Below are 18604 nucleotides of genomic sequence, written 5' to 3'. Positions count from 1 at the left end.
GCGCTTGTCGGAAGTTACTGTCAGGATTTGTCTTACCCTTTATTCCTTTTTTAGGTTTTATGGTGTGTGTGTGTGTGTCAATCCAGACTAGCCGCCTTCCTTTGCTCTAATTTTTTTTTTCTTGCAGACATTGCTTTTCTTTACCTTCCTCCAAAGAAGACACATTCCTTTATTCTTGTACAATCATTTTGTACAACGACGAATAGTATGAACAATATGTCTCGCATTGTTGAAACTCTCAGGCCGGTTATGTTTTCTTTTATTGGAGAATCATCATTGCAGGTTTAGTATCCCCAGAGCATTGAATAAATGATGTTACATTATTTAGCATGGTCTCAGTCACAGTTGAAGAGATGAACATCTCGGTTAGGAGAAAAATGTATAATGGGGTCCAATGACTTTATGTGTCTGCGATCAGGTTTCTACTAAGGATTCATAAAGGGAAATTATAGAAAGCTTATAACTTGGAGTAAAATGACTATACAAAAAAAATGAATTATCTACTATTCGTCCTTGTACAAAATGATTGTACAAGAATAAAAGAATGTGTCAAATCTACTTTTAACATCTACGAAACAATGTACACTTTGGAAAAAATATCTGTGTTTTTTAGCTGCTTAAATAACTTTTATGGCAGTAAGGCACAGCATGTACAGCCCCCGAAGCCTAGTGGCCACAGCTGCTGTGATCCAAAAATGTCCAATGATGATTTGCGGACAGCAGGACATCTTTAACTCCCACAATCTTAAATGAGTCCAATGGGTCCAATATACATCTATGTCTTTGTTTTTCTTTGTAGAGTTATTACCTTGAATCTGTGAATGTCTTTCACTGAAAATAGTCTCAGCGCACAGAATGATTTCACCAACCAGATCTCTTTTTTTTTTTCCTTTATTGTAAATGCAGTTCTGCCTGAAGGCCTGGAGATCATGGTAATTCAACATTGGTTTTGTCCCTTATAAATAGGCATTTCTCTTGAATTTCTAAAACTTTAATTGTATTAGGTACCACAGTCAGTGAATTACTTGCAGTTTTAATTTTGCTTAACAATTTGAATATCTCATTCATTATTCCAGAAAGTAGTGAACACTTTTCACTCTTTACCACTTTATAAGCAGCCGTGTTACTTATGACCTGTGGTCGGTGTTAAAGAATGTTGCAGGCATTAAATTAAATTTTTTCCCCCACATTTGATACAGCATGTAGTTTTTGTATTATTTTTGAATAGATATAGAATTTAAATAATTTCCATATCACTAAGTCTGTTTTTGATTACATTTTAGATGTTGTCACAATTCGTTAAGGTTATAGATCTCACGAGTTGCTCAGTCTGTATAGGCTGTGGTTATAAGCAGTTTTTCTTGTTGTGGTTTGGTGTACAATCACAGGTGATGTAACCGACATGCACACATAGTCTTATGTTCATTTACCTTCTTCTGATTACTTCTATGGAACACACTGACTGTAAGGAAAATAAACCCCACACATCCTCCTCCAAAGCTCAAATCAATTACGTTACAGTTAGAGATGGACCGATCCGATATTAGGTATCGGTATCGGTCCGATACTGACGTAAATTACTGGATCGGATATCGGAGAGAAATAAAAAATGTAATCCGATCCATTAAATATCAAAAAACACCTCACAAAACTTGCGACACGGCGTAACTCAGCTCATAACCGTAGCACGTCGGAGCAGTGTGCTTCACGTGATAGAGCGGCTGTGTGTATTTGTAGCCTCGCTACCAATCTGGCATTTAATCTCCGAGGAAGTTATCCCAGAGAGAAGTAAAGCAAGTGTGTAAGTTCATCTCTGAATGTTTGTAAAGCGTTCCCACGTTAAGCTTAACAACCGATATATGGAGCGACTGCCTCTCCCTCTCTCTCCCTCTCCTGCTGGTACTTCAATCGTGAAACTTATTAACGATCAGCTGATCGGCTTTTCTGTTGCGAGTCCGTCTCTCTTCTTTGTTTTTGGCCCACTTTGCACCAGAAAGAGGAAACCAGCGGCTGAACAACAGCAGCACGTTTAAGCTTGATAAGCTGTTGTTAGAATTTATTTAATATTACTTTCTACACCAGGATCCTTTTCTACGTAGCTGACGTAACTGTGCAGGGGCGGATCTAGCAAAGTTTAGCCAGGGGGGCTGATAGGGCATGAACAGGGAAAAGGGGGAACAAAGACATACTTTTCTTTCTTATTCTCATTTAAAATGTCTAGCTTTTAATAAATAATTATCTGAATCTTACACCCAAAGTTTTAATCTGATGTAAAATGTATAGAAGTCCATTACTATATATAGTAACTCTTAAGTCTATATACCCTAGTAAGCTATAGTACTTTTTCCTTTGGGAAGGTACCATCTGTGCAGTCTGCAATTCTGTTGAAGAAAGATGTTGAATCTATTTAATTATTCTTGAAAAATAATTTATTTCTGTGCATTTTTTTTCACACTGCATCAAATTAAAGTTGATTCCGTCGATTAAGCATCATGAGGTGGAGGGTGGGGGGTGGTTCCCTATTTTTTTTTTTTTTAATTTATTAATTTATTTATTTTTTGCTGGGAGTTTGCAACCTTATGAGTTAGGTTGCTTAATATTTCTGCTAAGTACTCTTTAAAATACCAGAATAGGGAGGATGTAGTAGGTTTAAGTTTATTAGATTGATCAGTGTTGCTGAACTATGAAATATTTTGGGCGCAGTGTATTTTTTACATACAGGTATAACAGAATAGTTTTAGTGTTGTTGTTTATTTAAACTTGAGTATGAACTTATACAAAATGCAGCAAGATATTTAAAAAACAGTTTTATTGATTAAAAAACACACTATATCGGATTCATATCGATATCAGAAGATATCCAAATTCATGGTATCGGACATAAAAAAGTGGTATCGTGCCATCTCTAGTTACAGTCGACTTTAATCTCATGCTGCTGTTGCTGGTTGGCACTAGTTTCCAGAACACAGTGGAAATGTATAAAAAAAAAATAATAATAATAAAACAAATCCTAATCTGTGCTGATTTTAAAAAAACATTTTTATTTCTGTAATTTCTGTAAAATGAAACTTAAAATGTTGAAATCCTAAGAAATGGAGAACATTTTACTCTGAAACCTCTTTGATAAAGTACTTCAGCCACGGTTCCTCTGTCGTTTTTTTCCCCATGACTTTGATTATAAGAAGGCGCTGCACAGAAAGCAGCTTTGCATCCAATATGAGGACATAATTGTGTTTCTCTTTATCGTAATGTTAAAAAACAAGTCATGGACAAATACATTTTTGCATATGTATTCCTTACACAGTGTAATTTTTTTTTTTGAGAAGAGTATTTGAATGAATCATAACAAATGGGATTCACTAAAGTTTGTGGCAGACTTGCATTTATTATACTTTAATTCGCATCTAAGGTGGTTTTGATAGTTGCTGCTGGGACTGTTAATTTACTTTGAATGACAGGAGATGTTATTAGAATGAGTCCATAATACGTATGGCTAGATTACAGCCCTGTGGCTCCGTTCAGAACAATTAGAGGCTAGTCTCAGATAATCAGTCCTGTGGAAAAACTTAACAAAGCTTAACAAAAATGCAGCAGAAGTGTGTGTGCAAAAAATGAGTACATCCCACGATTCAACTGCTTGTAAAACCGCTTTAAGAGTAATAAGTTGAGATGATTGAGTCCTGCCACAGGGTTTCTCTCGACTTGAGGTCTGATCTTTGACTGCACCGTTGCAAGACCTCGATTCTTTTCTTTTGCAGCCATTCTGTTAGAGGGCTGCTCTGTCAGACATATTAGACTAAGTAGTAGTGCTTGTTACTGACAAAAACATAATATGAGAATAGAGAAAAATCAAGAGAATTGGGATTTTAAACAAATTTAAAAGCATATAGATATTAATATTGCTGATGTGTGATGATGTCTGTCCAAAGTTTCGTTCAGATTGGCCCAGCCGCTAAGGAGGCGAGAGGGTACATACCAAATGATTATAGTGAAATGCGTTACTGTGTAATGAATAACCCCCAACACTGCTTTGGCCTTAAACTGGCTTTAAATCTGTCCAAATTACGATTGTACTTTGCATATCCAAAGCTAAGTTGTTGCTAGACCAGCTATTATAATTAAAAATGGCAACATTTAAACAGCCTTTCACTGATTATCTGGTGGAACGATCTATGGATGACGTAAAAGGCTTCCAGTGATGCTCACAGTCATATTGTTTAAGGTTTTCTGCGGCTGTCCCTTTCTATTCCTGGCCTGTCTCTCTGTGTGACCCCAGCTCGAGTTAAAACGTGGCCTGTGTTTGTTTACCTAAAGGTAGGTGTGAGTGTGATCATATGTGTGAGAGTGGTTGACTTTGGGTTGTTGTGCGTCAGCAAAGTGTCATCAGGTTCACAAAAGTGAAAAGAAAACACAAAAAAAGGGTTGTGTCGAGTCAGTATTGTTGGTCACCGCTCTTCTGTACTTCAGCCCACACACTGCTACATGAAATATCTTTGCTGTGTGTATTTGTATATAGTCATGCCATATTCACCATTTCATTGCTTTAAGGTTTATTTCAGCAGAAATATTGTGCCTACATGTATTTATTTTCCAACCTTTTCTATGTAAGTGTTTCTAATAGGTGCTTTATAGTCAGGTCTTTTATCAGTAGTTCCAATACTGAGAATCATCTTTGTAGTTTTATGAATTTACTTCAAACAAAACTATTTGCTGACTAATCAGAAAAGCTGCCAGAGTTTCTTTTTGTTAAAGGATTAGAAAAATAGCAATGTTTGTTTCACAGTTTAAATACGATGTTTGTTTTTAAAGTGCACCATAGCTTTTAGAAAATTCTGGAAATGTTGATTGGAAAGGCGTCGTGACACTTTTCAAAGTCGTCCTTTCTCTTTTACTGACTGTTTTTTAATGTTGGAAGCCTAATCTCGTTTCTAGTAAACGAGCTTAGAATGTGTAAGAACCTGTGAATGTGCTCACACGCATGGCTCTGAGCACTGGGCTGCAGGGGTGTCCTTGCAGTAAAGTATCTAACGTAAGTCAGTGGATTGCTGTTTGCTTTTGGATTGATTGGGGTGGTAATAACATACTGTTTTTGTTTTTCTTCAGGTAATCAGTTTCCTCACATTTTTTCCTTCCTTGTTTTGCGGATGTTTTCTCTAAAGTGGTTTTTACCTATAACTTCTAGTTCACTCTGAGCTCGTGTTCACATTTCTTTTTCCTTTCTTTTTCTTTTCGCTCATACACTTTCTTCTGCTTAGAAGGGGATATCACTGGCTGCAGTGCCTTACAGCTTTAAGAAAAAATACAGCAAAGTAAAAATTATCTCTTACGTTAGACTGGCTTTAATAAAAGCTGGAAGTGATTTAGTTTTAGCTCGCCATGATTTGAAAGAGAAAACTTTTGGTTTTAATATCATGCACATTGTATAATGAGAAGACTTTGTATTTGCTTTTCTCACAAAGCATGCAGTGCACACCTTCAGAACTGTGAAAGACAAACTAGTTGTTTGTCTTTCAAAATAATCATTACTCAGAACTTCATGTAATTATGTAAATTAACAAAATATGTGCCTATGACATGAATGAAGATAACTGAAACCTCTGAAAGCATTCAATTAAATCAATGCAATCATTTAAAATGATCAGTATTGGAAGTTGTATCTAGCAAGTGAATTTCTTCTGATGTACTTGTTATAATTTCTAACTGTCTTTTTTTCTTTACTGTACTTTTGTCCTGTTGTCTTAATGGACAAGAAAGAAAGAAATGCAGCTATTGTGGGTGAAGATTACCCTTCAACCTTTTTACTGTGCATAATATTAACATGAGACTGCACTGACAAGCGTCTTTTTGCTTTTGAGGAAATTACTAGACATGTAAAAATGTGTTTATGTAACAGGTTATGTATAAAAATTAACAAACGTTATTGAAATTGTTTTCTATTTTTGACATTCTGGTCAAGGAAAATGTTTTTCTTCGTTATCAGAAGGCAGAAATCAGAATGTTTTTAAAAACATAGTGTAAATATGTACATAGTATGCATATAACGTAGTAAGTGTAGTGTGTTTGTTAATGTTCTTTAATTTGTTTTTGTCTTGTAGGATGTGGTCTGGGGATTGAACTCCTTGTTTACTGTAAGTTCTTGCTAGTTTATGACCTAACGCATGAACACACCCACGGTTTCATTGGAAAATTTCGTCATCTAAATCGGGGGAATCCAACAAAAGAGCTTCCTAAAGGCCAAACTGAATTAAATCACTTAACTGGAGAGTAAACCTTCACAAATACATTCACGCTATTGAAGCTTCTCGCTGTATGTAGGTTATGCTAATGACATTACTCTAAATTCAGCTCAAATTGAACAAGGTCCTTGTTTTTTAGCTGCTTCTGCAGCGTAGAGAAATTATCTTTCTCCTCATGATGAACGCTTTGAGGTAATGGGGAATAAAAGCAAGAAAATTGGATTACATATTACTTATCGAGATCCTGGGCCAGCTGGCTCTGGATGTCTCCTGGTTCCAGGTCTTATAAGGAAAGATAAGGACTAATTGATTATAAATTCTTTAGGAAATGAAGGAAATTGATAAGTAATCGAATTGAGGGTTAGGTTGAGGAAAAATATACAGTTATCTGAATGTCCTCTGAGAATTATGTTAAATGTTTAATTTTGTGAATCTAAACGCGAATTTTAAAAGTATGTCTGTCTTTTTTGGGGGTTTTTGGGGGGGTTTTTTATTAAATAAAAATACATTTTAAAAGGTTATTTACTGCCATAGTAAGCAGGAATTAAGGAGCTTAAAGCACTTGGAATATTTAGTTCAGTCACTTTATGTGAAGTTGAATAACTTCATCACATTTCGAGCATCTAAACAGCATCTAACGTCTTTAAACATCCGTGGTCATGCACTAAGTCCTACCACTTTATAAAGAAACAACTTCTCAGGTGTCCTTTTCTCTTCTTTTTTAGCTCAATTTTCTTTCTGTTTTTGTTTATCACAGTTGCTTGTTTCAGGGTGTCAGTACAGAAAGGAAGTAATGTGAATGCGGGCTGTATTTCCCACACCAAAGTCTACAGAATTAACACGTGTAGCTGATACCAAAACAAATGCCAGTTTTGAAGATGTGTGTGGTTTGATCCATTGAACGATCATGACCCGCTCCTTTGCCTCTTCCACAGGACCTTTTGAACTTTGATGACCCGCTGAACATTGATGCAGCAGAACATCATCTGAGAGACAAGGTGAGACATGTCGTTCAGGTCATCTGGTATAAATTCGGCACACTTGTTAATTATCTGCAGCATCCAAGATGTCCTCGTAGTCCTCATAATACTAGCCTGTGGCTATCGCTCACATATGTAAACACAGACTTTAATTTATCACATTGCCTTTTTAAAATCTTCATTATATCACTGTGTATATGAGATGGCAAAAAGCTTATTTACTGATAAGCATGACAACACATTCCAGTTTAGTTTAACAAAAATGTATGTAAGTGTGCACATAATGCACACATAATGTGAACAATGTCTCCATTCGTTTGAGATCAGCTACTACACATAACATATAATTCGTAGAGGTGTGTTATAAAAATAACAGTTGCATTGTTATATGTAGAGGTTGATAATCCCAGTACCCTGTATTGATCTACATGTATTGGAGGAGTTGGGAAACATACACGGCAATCATTGCAGTGAGGTTGTTACTGCTGCATATAAGCTATATTTAGAAACAAAATTTCAGCTGCTGTAGGTTTCAGAGGTGCTCTGTGCACACCGCTTGCTTTTGTAGGTGGATTATGTGATAACTTGGTGTGCTTTAATCTGGTACGGTGGGCTGAAGACAAAGAGCACACTGCAACCTTTTTGAGCAGACAGTGATGTTATGACTCCAGAACTGTCTGTACAGAACAGGTGCATATGGTGTTTTTGAGCAAGACCACTGAATACACTGCCTCTGAAGCACGCTCTGCCATTTGTAAGTCAAATGAGACATCCATCAAACTAGATGTCTGGGTTTATATATGCTTCACTACCCTGATGATTTGTATGGTAATTATGTATTCTGACTATAACTTTAGTATATTTAGTCAAGCTTATATTGGTAAGTGCCAGGGATTTACTGGGCTTTTTGCATATTGGGTAATAATAGGCTTTGAGCTATCATGAGAACAGTGGAATCCCAATAGAGAAAAAAATTAATATACACACACAAGATCCCTGAAAAAATATATGTTTACCCTGGCTCATTAATCTTTAAATTATTATTCCCTCTGCGTCGCCTTACTTCCCTTCCATCTATGTTTAACTTGACCATCGGTTACTGCAATTTAGTGTCAAAACTGTTAAAACTGATCATTTGAGTATTTTGATCACATAAGTTTAATTTATAGATTTCTGGCCAACATCTGCAGGGAGCCTGCTGACTGTAATAATTATGAGCCTCAGTAGGGACAAGCTGAAAGCATTTTGAAGTACATCACTGACCTTCTGCCCTCTGTACGTACAATTTCCCGTGTTCACTGGAGTGTATCCAACAGTGTGTGATAATGGTTGCCATGTGAGCCCCCATTAGATATGCAGGTTTGACTGTGCCTGGGGTTTTAGAAAGGCTGAGGGTTTAAAAAGTGTTTGTGGCAGAAGTTGCAGCTGTTAGGATGTTGCATGTATATTTACATGCAAATTGTTCATTTATCAACTACTGTGTTTTGTCAAGCATCCACTGGATCTTTATTAACCGACTAAATAGGTGGAAACAAACGCCTGTAAACCATGTACATTTACTGGTTCACTGTAGCCTTCTTCCTTTGTCTCTTAGATATTTGTCATGCAAACAGGAAGTTAACACGATGTAGCTGATGAATTCGTTCAATATACCCGCCTAAAAATATTACATGTTCTGCTGTCTTAATGGCTGCAGAGTTCCAGACCTCCTCTGGCATTAACAGCAGCACAAAATCTGTGCACCAGGAGCGTCATGGGATAGGCTTGCATGGCTTAGCAGCTCCTGTAGGGATACATGTTTACATACTATATGTCATTCTTTTCAGAATGTATTTTTGTGACCTGGGCAATGACCTTTTAAAAGTTTAATCATAAGTTATTAAAAATTCATTCCTGGTTACAAAGGTAAAGTTTAATAAGAATGATATTTTCTTGCACTCTGCAATATTCTCATATATTAATCATATATTTTGCAGTATAATTTAATGCACTTGGTCATTAGGCCGTGGGAACACATTTCCACACAGTCTAGCCAGCTTGTGATGGGTCAGTAAATCTACTACTGGAAATGCACTTTTTATTTTTCCCCAACCAGTTGACCACACGTGACACTTAAACATTTAGGTGGCAGTTTAATTGGTGGCAGTGAATGCAGTGCAGAATCTCTACATGAAGGTTTCTTGTAGTTAATGTAGTTGATGTACTGCTGTCTCAACAACCGCATCCTGTGGGGCACAGACAGAATAGCAGAAGCACATACGTGTGGCTGCGGCTACTTCATTCATTGGTGTTCACGCACAGCAATGAATGAAGTATGGTAATTACACTGACAGAAAACCCTGTGAGCTCACCCCCAACCGTTCCTCCCTGAGCCTGGTTCTGCTGGAGGATTTTCCTGTTAAAAGGGAGTTTTTCCTTCCCACTGTCGCCAAGTGCTTGCTGATAGGGGTGTCCGTCTGTTGGGGTTTTCTGTGTTCTTTAGAAACTTGACCTTACAAAATGAAGCACTTTGAGGTGACTTGTTATCCAGTGCTTTATGAATAAACAAATAAACAAAATTTATTTGAAATTAAATTGAAAATAGAGTTCTACTGCCCCAGTCTGTTATTTAGCCCCTTTTCTGTTTCCATGATTTGTAGCTATGTCAGACTATTTGAACGGCTGTATAATGTGGCTTTGGAAAAAACAGTGATTTGACTAAACTTTGACTGATTACACACATTTACACTGAAACAGACTGTTGGACGTTGAACTACAGATATATAATCAGATCAGTAGTGAAACTAAAGGCAGTTTGAATCGATAAGACTGACCAAAAGGCAGAATTTGTTTTTGTAGTGTATCCATTTAATGTTTTCAGTTATAGTTCTGAGTTAACAAAGTTACTAATTTGATACATTAATGATAAAAATCTCTCATTTTCAAATGTGTTTCAGTAAGTTTTAGTGGTGCTTTACCGCCTGTTGTGGCTTTTCAGAGTCACAACATCTGAAAAGTCATCCAACCGTGACCCACTCCCACTGAGTCAAAGCCCGCTGTAATCAACTTCAGCAGCGAGTGGATAGAGATGTGGGAGTGCGAGTGTCAGTACACAAACATGCTTGTGAATGTGGATGCGTGTGCTACTTTGTGTTGAGGCATTTGAAGTGGGGCTCCTCCTGTGGCTGCTCTCTGAATACATTAGCTGGTTAAAGTGGCTAAAAGGAAGCATCCTCATGAGCAATGCAGTACGAGTGTGTGTAAATCTGTGTGTGTGTGCGTTGTTGGTTATAATGGTGTTGTGCTATTATTAGTTGTGAGTGGGTTTTTGTCTGTGTAGACACCGGTACAACAAACAGTTCAGAGATAACTCTATATAGGACAGTGAGATTGTGTTAACATGTCCACTTCTTTAAAAATTATATTTATATATATTTTAAAAATTTTCTTTTATATAACTATTTATTTGTAGTAGGTGATCAAAGCGTGGTAGAGTAGCTGACACTGAAGAAAGACATGTTAACATGGAGATCATCCTATGACAGATGTTCAGGGATCGCTGCCCAGAACAAAAAAATTGTATTTCTCTGTATGAATCTCTCGGTGCTTTATGAAGGAAGTGGATTAATAACGAGCTCTGCAATGCACACAGTCTCTGACATTTGAAGTCTTCAGTAAAGACTTTATCTATAAATACTAATTAGCTCCTTCCAGTGTAAAGAAGTGTGTGAAAGATTAGACTGGCTGTCATCTTCCTGAGATCTGTGTTTCAAACCAAGAACAGGATGATTTTGTTGTCAGTTACCTGTTTTTCTTGATATGTAAACATTTGCTGTGCCCTAGTTACATAATACATGCTGACACAAAGTAGGTTTGCATGTGAAGAAAAAAGTAAATGTTGAATGGTGGAAAACTTGAGGAAGGCCTATGGGGTTGGGTTGCATTAGATGATGCACCAACTATATTAGTTAGTTGAAGAATATTTTGTACAGTACTAAATCTGTTAGCAAACTGAAAAGCATACAGGTCCACAAGTGTCTGGACAATGACACTTCTTGTTTTTTTAGCTCTGTATACCACCGCGCTGCATTCTAAATAAAGCCATCACCTTGTAAGAGCGTAATGTCACTTGTAATGGAAATTGTCTATTTTGTTTGAGTGTTTTTTATATTTATATGCTTATATTTTCAGAATTGTAAAACCTTACTGTGGATGTAAGAGCCAAATTGTGTGGATATTTTGCATCCACTTCATTGTGTGATATTTTAGTCGATTGTATTTGATGGTTTGGGCCCCAGGAAGACTAGCAACCACTGTTGTGGAAGCTAATGGGGTTCCTTATAAATAAACAAATAAACCTTGTGATTGAAATGCAAATCTTCAGTTTTAAATCAAGGGTTTTAACAAGTTTTTAGGAATTACAATTTTAATTATAAAATATCAGTCAAAGATCCAGGAATCAAAATCAACATGTTACATAAAAGTTATAAATTAAACTTTTGATAAAGTATTTGATTCACAGGCAAAACATGGCTTAGTACTTGTTGGAGAAATCCTTGTGAGCAGAGCAATAAGACAATTTGTTTAAGTTTGCACCTACAAGAAAGAGAAGTTGGATTTTATCTCATTTCTTTTTACTGAAACGCTTTAATTCAATAGAAGAAATATAAAAACATCACATTGTTTAATAATTGCATCTTACTTATTCAGTGTATTTTTTTCAACAGCAATGATGGAAATATCACACAGTGTGAACAGTGTACATTGGCTCTTACCATTAACACGCTCCCTGGGAGTGCGAACATGCATCTATCATAAAATAGCAAATGTTGTTAAAATATCAACAACCTGAACCGTGAGCAGAAGGCTCACAGGATTGCAGCACGTATACTTCAGTGGATATGAAATACAAATTGGAGCTTGTGTATTTGGGATACATGGTAGACTCTCTGTCCCAGTCCTAAAGCGCACAGAGTGGCGCAGTGACCTTATACCAGTCAGCCCTTGGAGGGTTCAGAGTTCATGCATACAATGCTAAATGTTCTGCATCTTCATTTATTGTTACTGACCAATTAAAGAGACTAACTCTCTCTAACTCTCCCAGATGCTCACTCTTGGGTCTCTCGAGTGGCTTTGCTTCTTCAGTCAATAGTCAGACGTGTCAAGTACAGACACACACTCTCTCACCTTTTGCTGCATCTCGATCGGGCTTCTCTTCTCCTCATCAGCTTTCTGTCCATGAATGACCCACAGGGTCTCGTTAAAGCACAAAAGGAGACCACGTATCAAGGTTGTTTATTCTTGAGTCTCTCTTAAAAGAAGCAGTGTTCACTTCTTGTTTATAAAATACTAACATTTTTCTACTTTGTAACCCACTAAATGTACTGAATTATCGGTACCATCCCAGCAGGCTTGAGCAGATGTTATTGCCCCTGTATCTAATGTGTAATAAGGTATTCCCTAAATTTGTCAAAGCGTACCACAGAAACAGTAAAAAGATAAAATAGCTGTCTCAACATATAAAGAACTGAATGACTGATGGATTTAGCTTGCGAGTGAGTTCCATGTATAGACACGATTTCTCACTGTCTTTCAGTCCACAGTACAGGAAGTTGGGGATATGAGTGCATGTGGGAGTGTGTGGTGTAGAACAGGATCCCAAAATAATACCCCAACAATTTCTATAACAGTGAACAGTCCACTCATTTTGTGCCATCGACGTACACAACAGACGAGGTTTACTGGGGGGGGTTTAATGTCCAGTCCCAAAGTCTTACAGGGGAGACTGTCCTTTGGATTCACACTGTAGGCTCTGACACGGGTTAACAAGCACACTGTCAGAGCCTTCAGCAGCTCCAGTCACCTTATTATGTTGTGTACCTGTTCTGTCAGTTTAGTGTCAGAGCTCTGCAGTGGCAGCCAGGCAGTGAACGACAACAGCATCAGACTGCTCTCTGCTGCTGTCTGTGTTTAGTCAGACCAGGTGCTGACTTAACAAGCATGTGATGTAAAGTGGTCTATTAAGGTCTTTAACTCGATCTGTTGTCATCTAAAAAGACGGTGCGTCCACAGTGGCCAGACAAAGCGTAGGGCCTGCCTGTAGACACTGAGCTGCGGCTGAAGTGGAAGCAAAGAATGTTTGTGCAAATAATCAGAAAACAGTCACTGGAAAGTAAAGTGAAGCACAGCTTGGCTCTAAATTTTAAAGTCAAAGCAGCAGTTGTATAACGAGCAGTGTGGCCTTTCTTAAGGTGAAAAAGCCGAGGGAATCCAGAGTGGTGACGAGTTCAGTGCTGCATGAGCCACGATGTCATCCATCGTGAGCGGCCAGAGCCTCCACCTCCTCCTTTCAGACTGTAGCAGAGTTGCTTTTGCATAGCAACACCTCCAGTATAGGTTTTTCAAACAAAAGGCTGTGGCATCAGTATAGCACTCCATGCACTCAATTAATGCAGAGCTATTCACCCGCTGCAGTGCTAATTAAGTTTCAGCTGAGCTGAGTAGGTGCAGAGAGAGAGAGGGGGATACCTGGGAGTTTATTTCACACTTCCAGGTTATACCAGCGAGATATCAAATCACATTTATATGCAGCAAAGAATGATCGAGGGTACTGAAATCCTTGATTAGTGCACACAAGTGGATTCACTACAGAAGCTTAGAGCATGATTTTAACACGTGCCTGGTTCTTCATTCTGCTTTTCTTCCTTCTTTGCAGTTTTTTTTAACCTATTTTTTACATGTTTAAAAAGACGACTGGGAACAGTTGGCTAATTCGATGCATGTCATCTCTGTTTGCTGTCCTTTCTTTACTTTTCTCTTTTCACATCGCTCTTCACTTTGACATATTTTTCCTTCATAGTCTGCTTACCTGATATATCCTGAGGCTCTCAGTTGCTCAGTTTTTATATGTTAGCAGATTTTAAACCGACCATTTGAACCCACGGGGTTTAATTTACATTCCCCTCCCACTGATGGTGGTACATATTTTGAGTACCTGTGCAGATCACTGGAGGAACAGAGTTAATTGCTTTCTCTAGGTGAAACAGAGCCAAGAAAAGTAAGCTCCGGTCCAACAAAGTTTTTAATCGACTGCAGAGTTCACTTGTAATATTAAATCTAATGAATCTCAGAGTCATTTGCAGTCCAGCCAATTTTCTGCTGTAAGAGAAAAATCGAGAACAAAGGAAGAGAAACGTATATGGTCAAAGTATGTAAATGTACCCATACCATTTTTGTGAGTCGTCTTTAATAGAGTTGTTGCTCTTATCCTGTTTCTCATATTTGTGTGATAGCTTAATTAAGATTTTTTTTGTTTTCTTATTCTTCCACTGAGAAACTTCCTAATCTGTGTTGACATCTTAATTGGACCCAGTTGACAAAGAGTTTGTAATTTATAATCTGTGTGCACTCTGTCTGTGTTTACTTCCACAGTTAATGTGTAATTTTGTCACCACATATCTGCCTTTTTTTAATCCCCTCTGTGATGTCACGTCACCTGCCAAATGAGGAAGAAGAGCCACTAAGTGTCATGGGCAGGTTTTTATCATAACAGAAGAAGTCAGAGAGAACTGTGAGCGTAACATTTTCAGCCTTTAGTGAATTCTGTCGGCGGTTCTTGGATAGATTGACATACTAATGTCTATACATGCGTCACTGGCCACTTCATTAAGTATACCTTACAGTACAGAGTTTGCCCCATCCTTTTTCCTTCAGAACTGTCTGAATTCTTTGTGGTACAGATTTCCAGCAAGATGCTGGAAACATTCCTCTGAGATTTTGAGATGATACTGACACAGTGACGTCACACAGCTGCTGTTAGCTGCTCATCACTGATGCAAACCTTCTATTCCACCACATCCCAAAGGTGCGCTATTAGATCTGCTGATTGCGGAGGTCACAATGAACTCACGATGAGCTTTGTCCTGAAAGATGGGTACACTGAGGTCATAAAGGGATGGACGTGGTCAGTAACAACACTCGGTACCAGCTGGCCAGCGTTTAAACACCACAGCCCACCTAAGGGGCCTAAAGTGTGTACCGTGGTCCCTCGTTTATCGCTGGAGTTACGTTCTAAAAATAACCCGCAATAGGTGAAATCCGCGAAGTAACCAGCTTTATTTTTTACAGTTATTATAGATGTTTTAAGGCTGTAAAACCCCTCACTACACACTTTATACACTTTTCTCAGACAGGCATGAACATTTTCACACTTTTCTCTCAAAGTTCAAACCTTTGTAGAAAAATAAGTCCAGTATTATAGAATGAAACCAAAGCTCAAACCCTGTTTTCAGGTTCAGAACATGGGAATAGAGCAGCTGCCAGAGAACTCAACATTAATGAATCAATGATACGGAAGTAGAGGAAGCAAGAAGAATGAGTTGAGTAAAGTTTGATTCATCTGACTGTTTTGTTTCGCTTAATGCGCCTTATAATCTGACAAATACGGTAACTTCTGCCTTCCTTTAGCAGGTCCAGAAGTCCAACTTTTTGTGACAGTGCAAAATGTTTCATCAACATTGTTGTTTTTGTTGGGGAGAAAACGTACATACAGTACAGCACTTCAGAGTCACGCTGCTAGTGACTGAAGATTTATGTAAATTTGACAAGCTGAACGCATTCTGTACAGTACAGGAGACACGGCACGGAGGAGATTGACTATGGTCTACAGTCGATCAGGACGCAGAACACAATGCACTGTTTAAAATTTAAAAAAAAAAAAAAAAACTATGCAAAATTGCAGACAAAAATCCAGCGAAACAGTGAGGCTGCGAAAGGTGAACTGCATTATATCGAGGGACCACTGTAAATAAAATATCCCCCACAGGATTTCACCTCTACTGCCAGCCCCAACAGTTCAAGTGAAACAGAATAGATCAATGCTTTAATGTTATTTACACCAAATGCTGGCCCCATCATCCAAGCTCCTGTTCTTAGCTGACCAGTGAGGTCTTCTGCTGTTGTGGCCCATCTGCTTCAAGGTTTGGCATCCTGTACAGTCGGACCTGCTCTTAAACACCACAGCCTGTCCGAGTGCTGTTACTGACCATGTCCATCCCTTTATGACCTCAGTGTACCCATCTTTCAGGACAAAGCTCATCGTGAGTTCATTGTGACCTCCACTCATCAGGTTGTACACCTTAGTTGTAATGAGTATTACTTTGAGTTACTCTTGCCTTCATATTAGCCTGAAGCAGTCCAGCTCTTCTCCTCTGGTCTCTACCAGTAAACAGCCGCAAACTGGATATTTTCCCTTGTTCAGACCATTCTCTGTAAACACCAGTGATGGCTGTGTGGGAAAATCCCAGCAGGTCAGGAGTTTCTGGAATACTCAGATCAGCCCATTTGGCATCAACAACCATGTCACCTTCAACATCATGTGAATCACTTTTCTTCTGCTCTTTGGTTTGAACCTCAGCAGGCCGTCTTGACCGTGTCTACATGCGTCAGTGTGCTGAATTAGTGCCATGGGACTGGCTGATTAAATAATTGTGTTAACAAGTAGTTGATTAGGTATACTTAATGAAGCCTGGATCAAGCTGTTCAAATTTAATAAATGGAAAAGAAAAAGTTGTTTATAATTATTGTGCAGTAATTCTTCAAGTTACACCTTTGTAATGGCAGCTTTGAAATATATTTGGCCCATTCCAATTTCCTCTTGGCTCAGTGTGTTTTGCCGGTTCCAGTTTTCTTTCTAATAACTGTAACTCATTTAAAGTCCAAGAAAATGTCAACGTTTCATGCAAAATAATACATGAAACAGACACGTTTCGGATGTTCACCAGTCGAGGGTGATTCTGATCCCTGGCTGATTGATTTGTGCATCTCTAGTTGTATCTCTTCAGTTTCACCATTTTTACTGTAGTCTTGTCCATTCTCAGCAGCTCTCTTTGCTTTTTTTAAGCTGGGATCACAAGCCAAGCAGTGTGACTGGCTGAGTATGTTAGTCAGTACGGTCTGATCTATATATATCTATATAATAAACAGAAATAGTAGGTTCACTTAGAAACAAGCAGTTTGGGTACCCAGACTCCAGCACACTGTGCTCATTCCTCTTCTTGCATTCATTAAAGTCTTAAGGGAGTAATCTCTCAACAGAGAATAGCTGATCCATCATCCCTCCATGGACCAATTCTCAGACCGCTGTCATCAATTCTTTTATGGTTGCTGGCAACTTTTCAGCATTTATGCGTGTCTCCCCCGTTTGTGCACAGACTGTCTCTGTCTCTTTCCCCTTCACCCTTTATTTTCTCATGCTCTCCATTTCTTGTTCGTACCCCAGCAACCTCAGAGAAATGTGTGCGTAACCAACAGACCGCTCGACCTGACGCATAAATCGGAGCGTTGTTGTCAATGCAAGGCACATTTATGTGAAAGAGGGGGACTCGGTGACAAGGGCAGGACCCTGTGGTGGTGGATGGGTTTAAAAAAAAAAGCAGAGGCAAATGACTTAAGAAGTGGGTCGATAGACGAGGCTGCTTAGGAACCATGGGTGCACAAGTATTAATCTAGTCACAAATAAGCTAGCTAAATATTTATAGCAAAACAAAATGACCAGATGAAAGCAGACATGGATTAAATCCATCTGTGCTGAGTGATTTTTGTGCTGTTCTTTGGGAAAAAGATCATTTACTCAAAATACATTCAGCAGAAGACCATGTGAGCGTGTAGCACATAGTTTAAATAAACAGAGTAGGGTTAACCTGCTATTTAGGGCCTAAGCAAAGTCAGATTAAACTCTTTTTGGGGGGGGGCCTAACTTCTACCCCACATCCGCATACTTGGGAAATGCTAGCAATCTGTGCACAGAGTCATACCTGCATCATCATTAATACTAGTAAAGAATGTCCCCTGTTTTGTTGTTATATGTGAGCAGCGCCCTCAGTTACAGCACTTTCTATGATTTATAATGTGTGTAGCTAACAGAAGAGTTTTGCTTGGCCTTGCATTTTCTTGTGTAGACCAAATAAAGGAAACCTTTTCACAACAGAGCAAAGCTGCTGCAGCTCAAATTAATAGCCTGTAGCCTCAAAGTGTGTGTGTGTGTGTGTGTGTGTGTGTGTGTGTGTGTGTGTGTGTGTGTGTGTGTGTGTGTTTGTACGTGTGTGTGTACATCTTGTAATGTCTTTGGACTGTCACAAAGTGCTTGCTGAAAGATTTTTCTCTGTAATATTATAAGGTTTTTACTCTACAATGTAAAAGAAGTATAAGCTATTTGAATAAAATTAAATTGAAACAATGTTTAAAGGAATAATGGGAGAAAAAAGAAGTTAAAATAAAAAGGATGTTGGCAAGAAAAGTCAAACTGTTGTAAAGGATGGAAAACTTAAACAGTGACTAAAACTAGCGGGTGGCAGAGGAGGAGAGAAAAAACCAGAGGATGGACAGTAGAGGTCACACACAGCTTGGTTG

The 18604-nt window shown here is 38.3% G+C and overlaps 1 protein-coding gene across 2 annotated transcripts in view; it reads left to right on the top strand.

Moving 5' to 3' along the window:
• ube2f (ubiquitin-conjugating enzyme E2F (putative)) overlaps positions 1 to 18604 on the top strand; it is a 53836-nt gene that overhangs the window by 30603 nt on the left and 4629 nt on the right. For both annotated transcript variants that reach the window (XR_005608676.1, XM_031746676.2), the window contains exons 8-9: positions 6096 to 6128; positions 7172 to 7234. Coding sequence is in view for 1 of the 2 variants with exons in the window: in XM_031746676.2 (XP_031602536.1) it covers positions 6096 to 6128; positions 7172 to 7234 (96 nt within the window). In the remaining variant the exon portion in view is untranslated. The remainder of the gene's footprint in view (positions 1 to 6095; positions 6129 to 7171; positions 7235 to 18604) is intronic.

The sequence above is a fragment of the Oreochromis aureus genome, linkage group 16 (assembly GCF_013358895.1).
Source record: "Oreochromis aureus strain Israel breed Guangdong linkage group 16, ZZ_aureus, whole genome shotgun sequence".
In the NCBI taxonomy this organism is placed as follows: Eukaryota; Metazoa; Chordata; class Actinopteri; order Cichliformes; family Cichlidae; genus Oreochromis; species Oreochromis aureus.
Note: the sequence above shows the minus strand (reverse complement) of the source record. Positions and strands in the feature narration are given on the sequence as shown.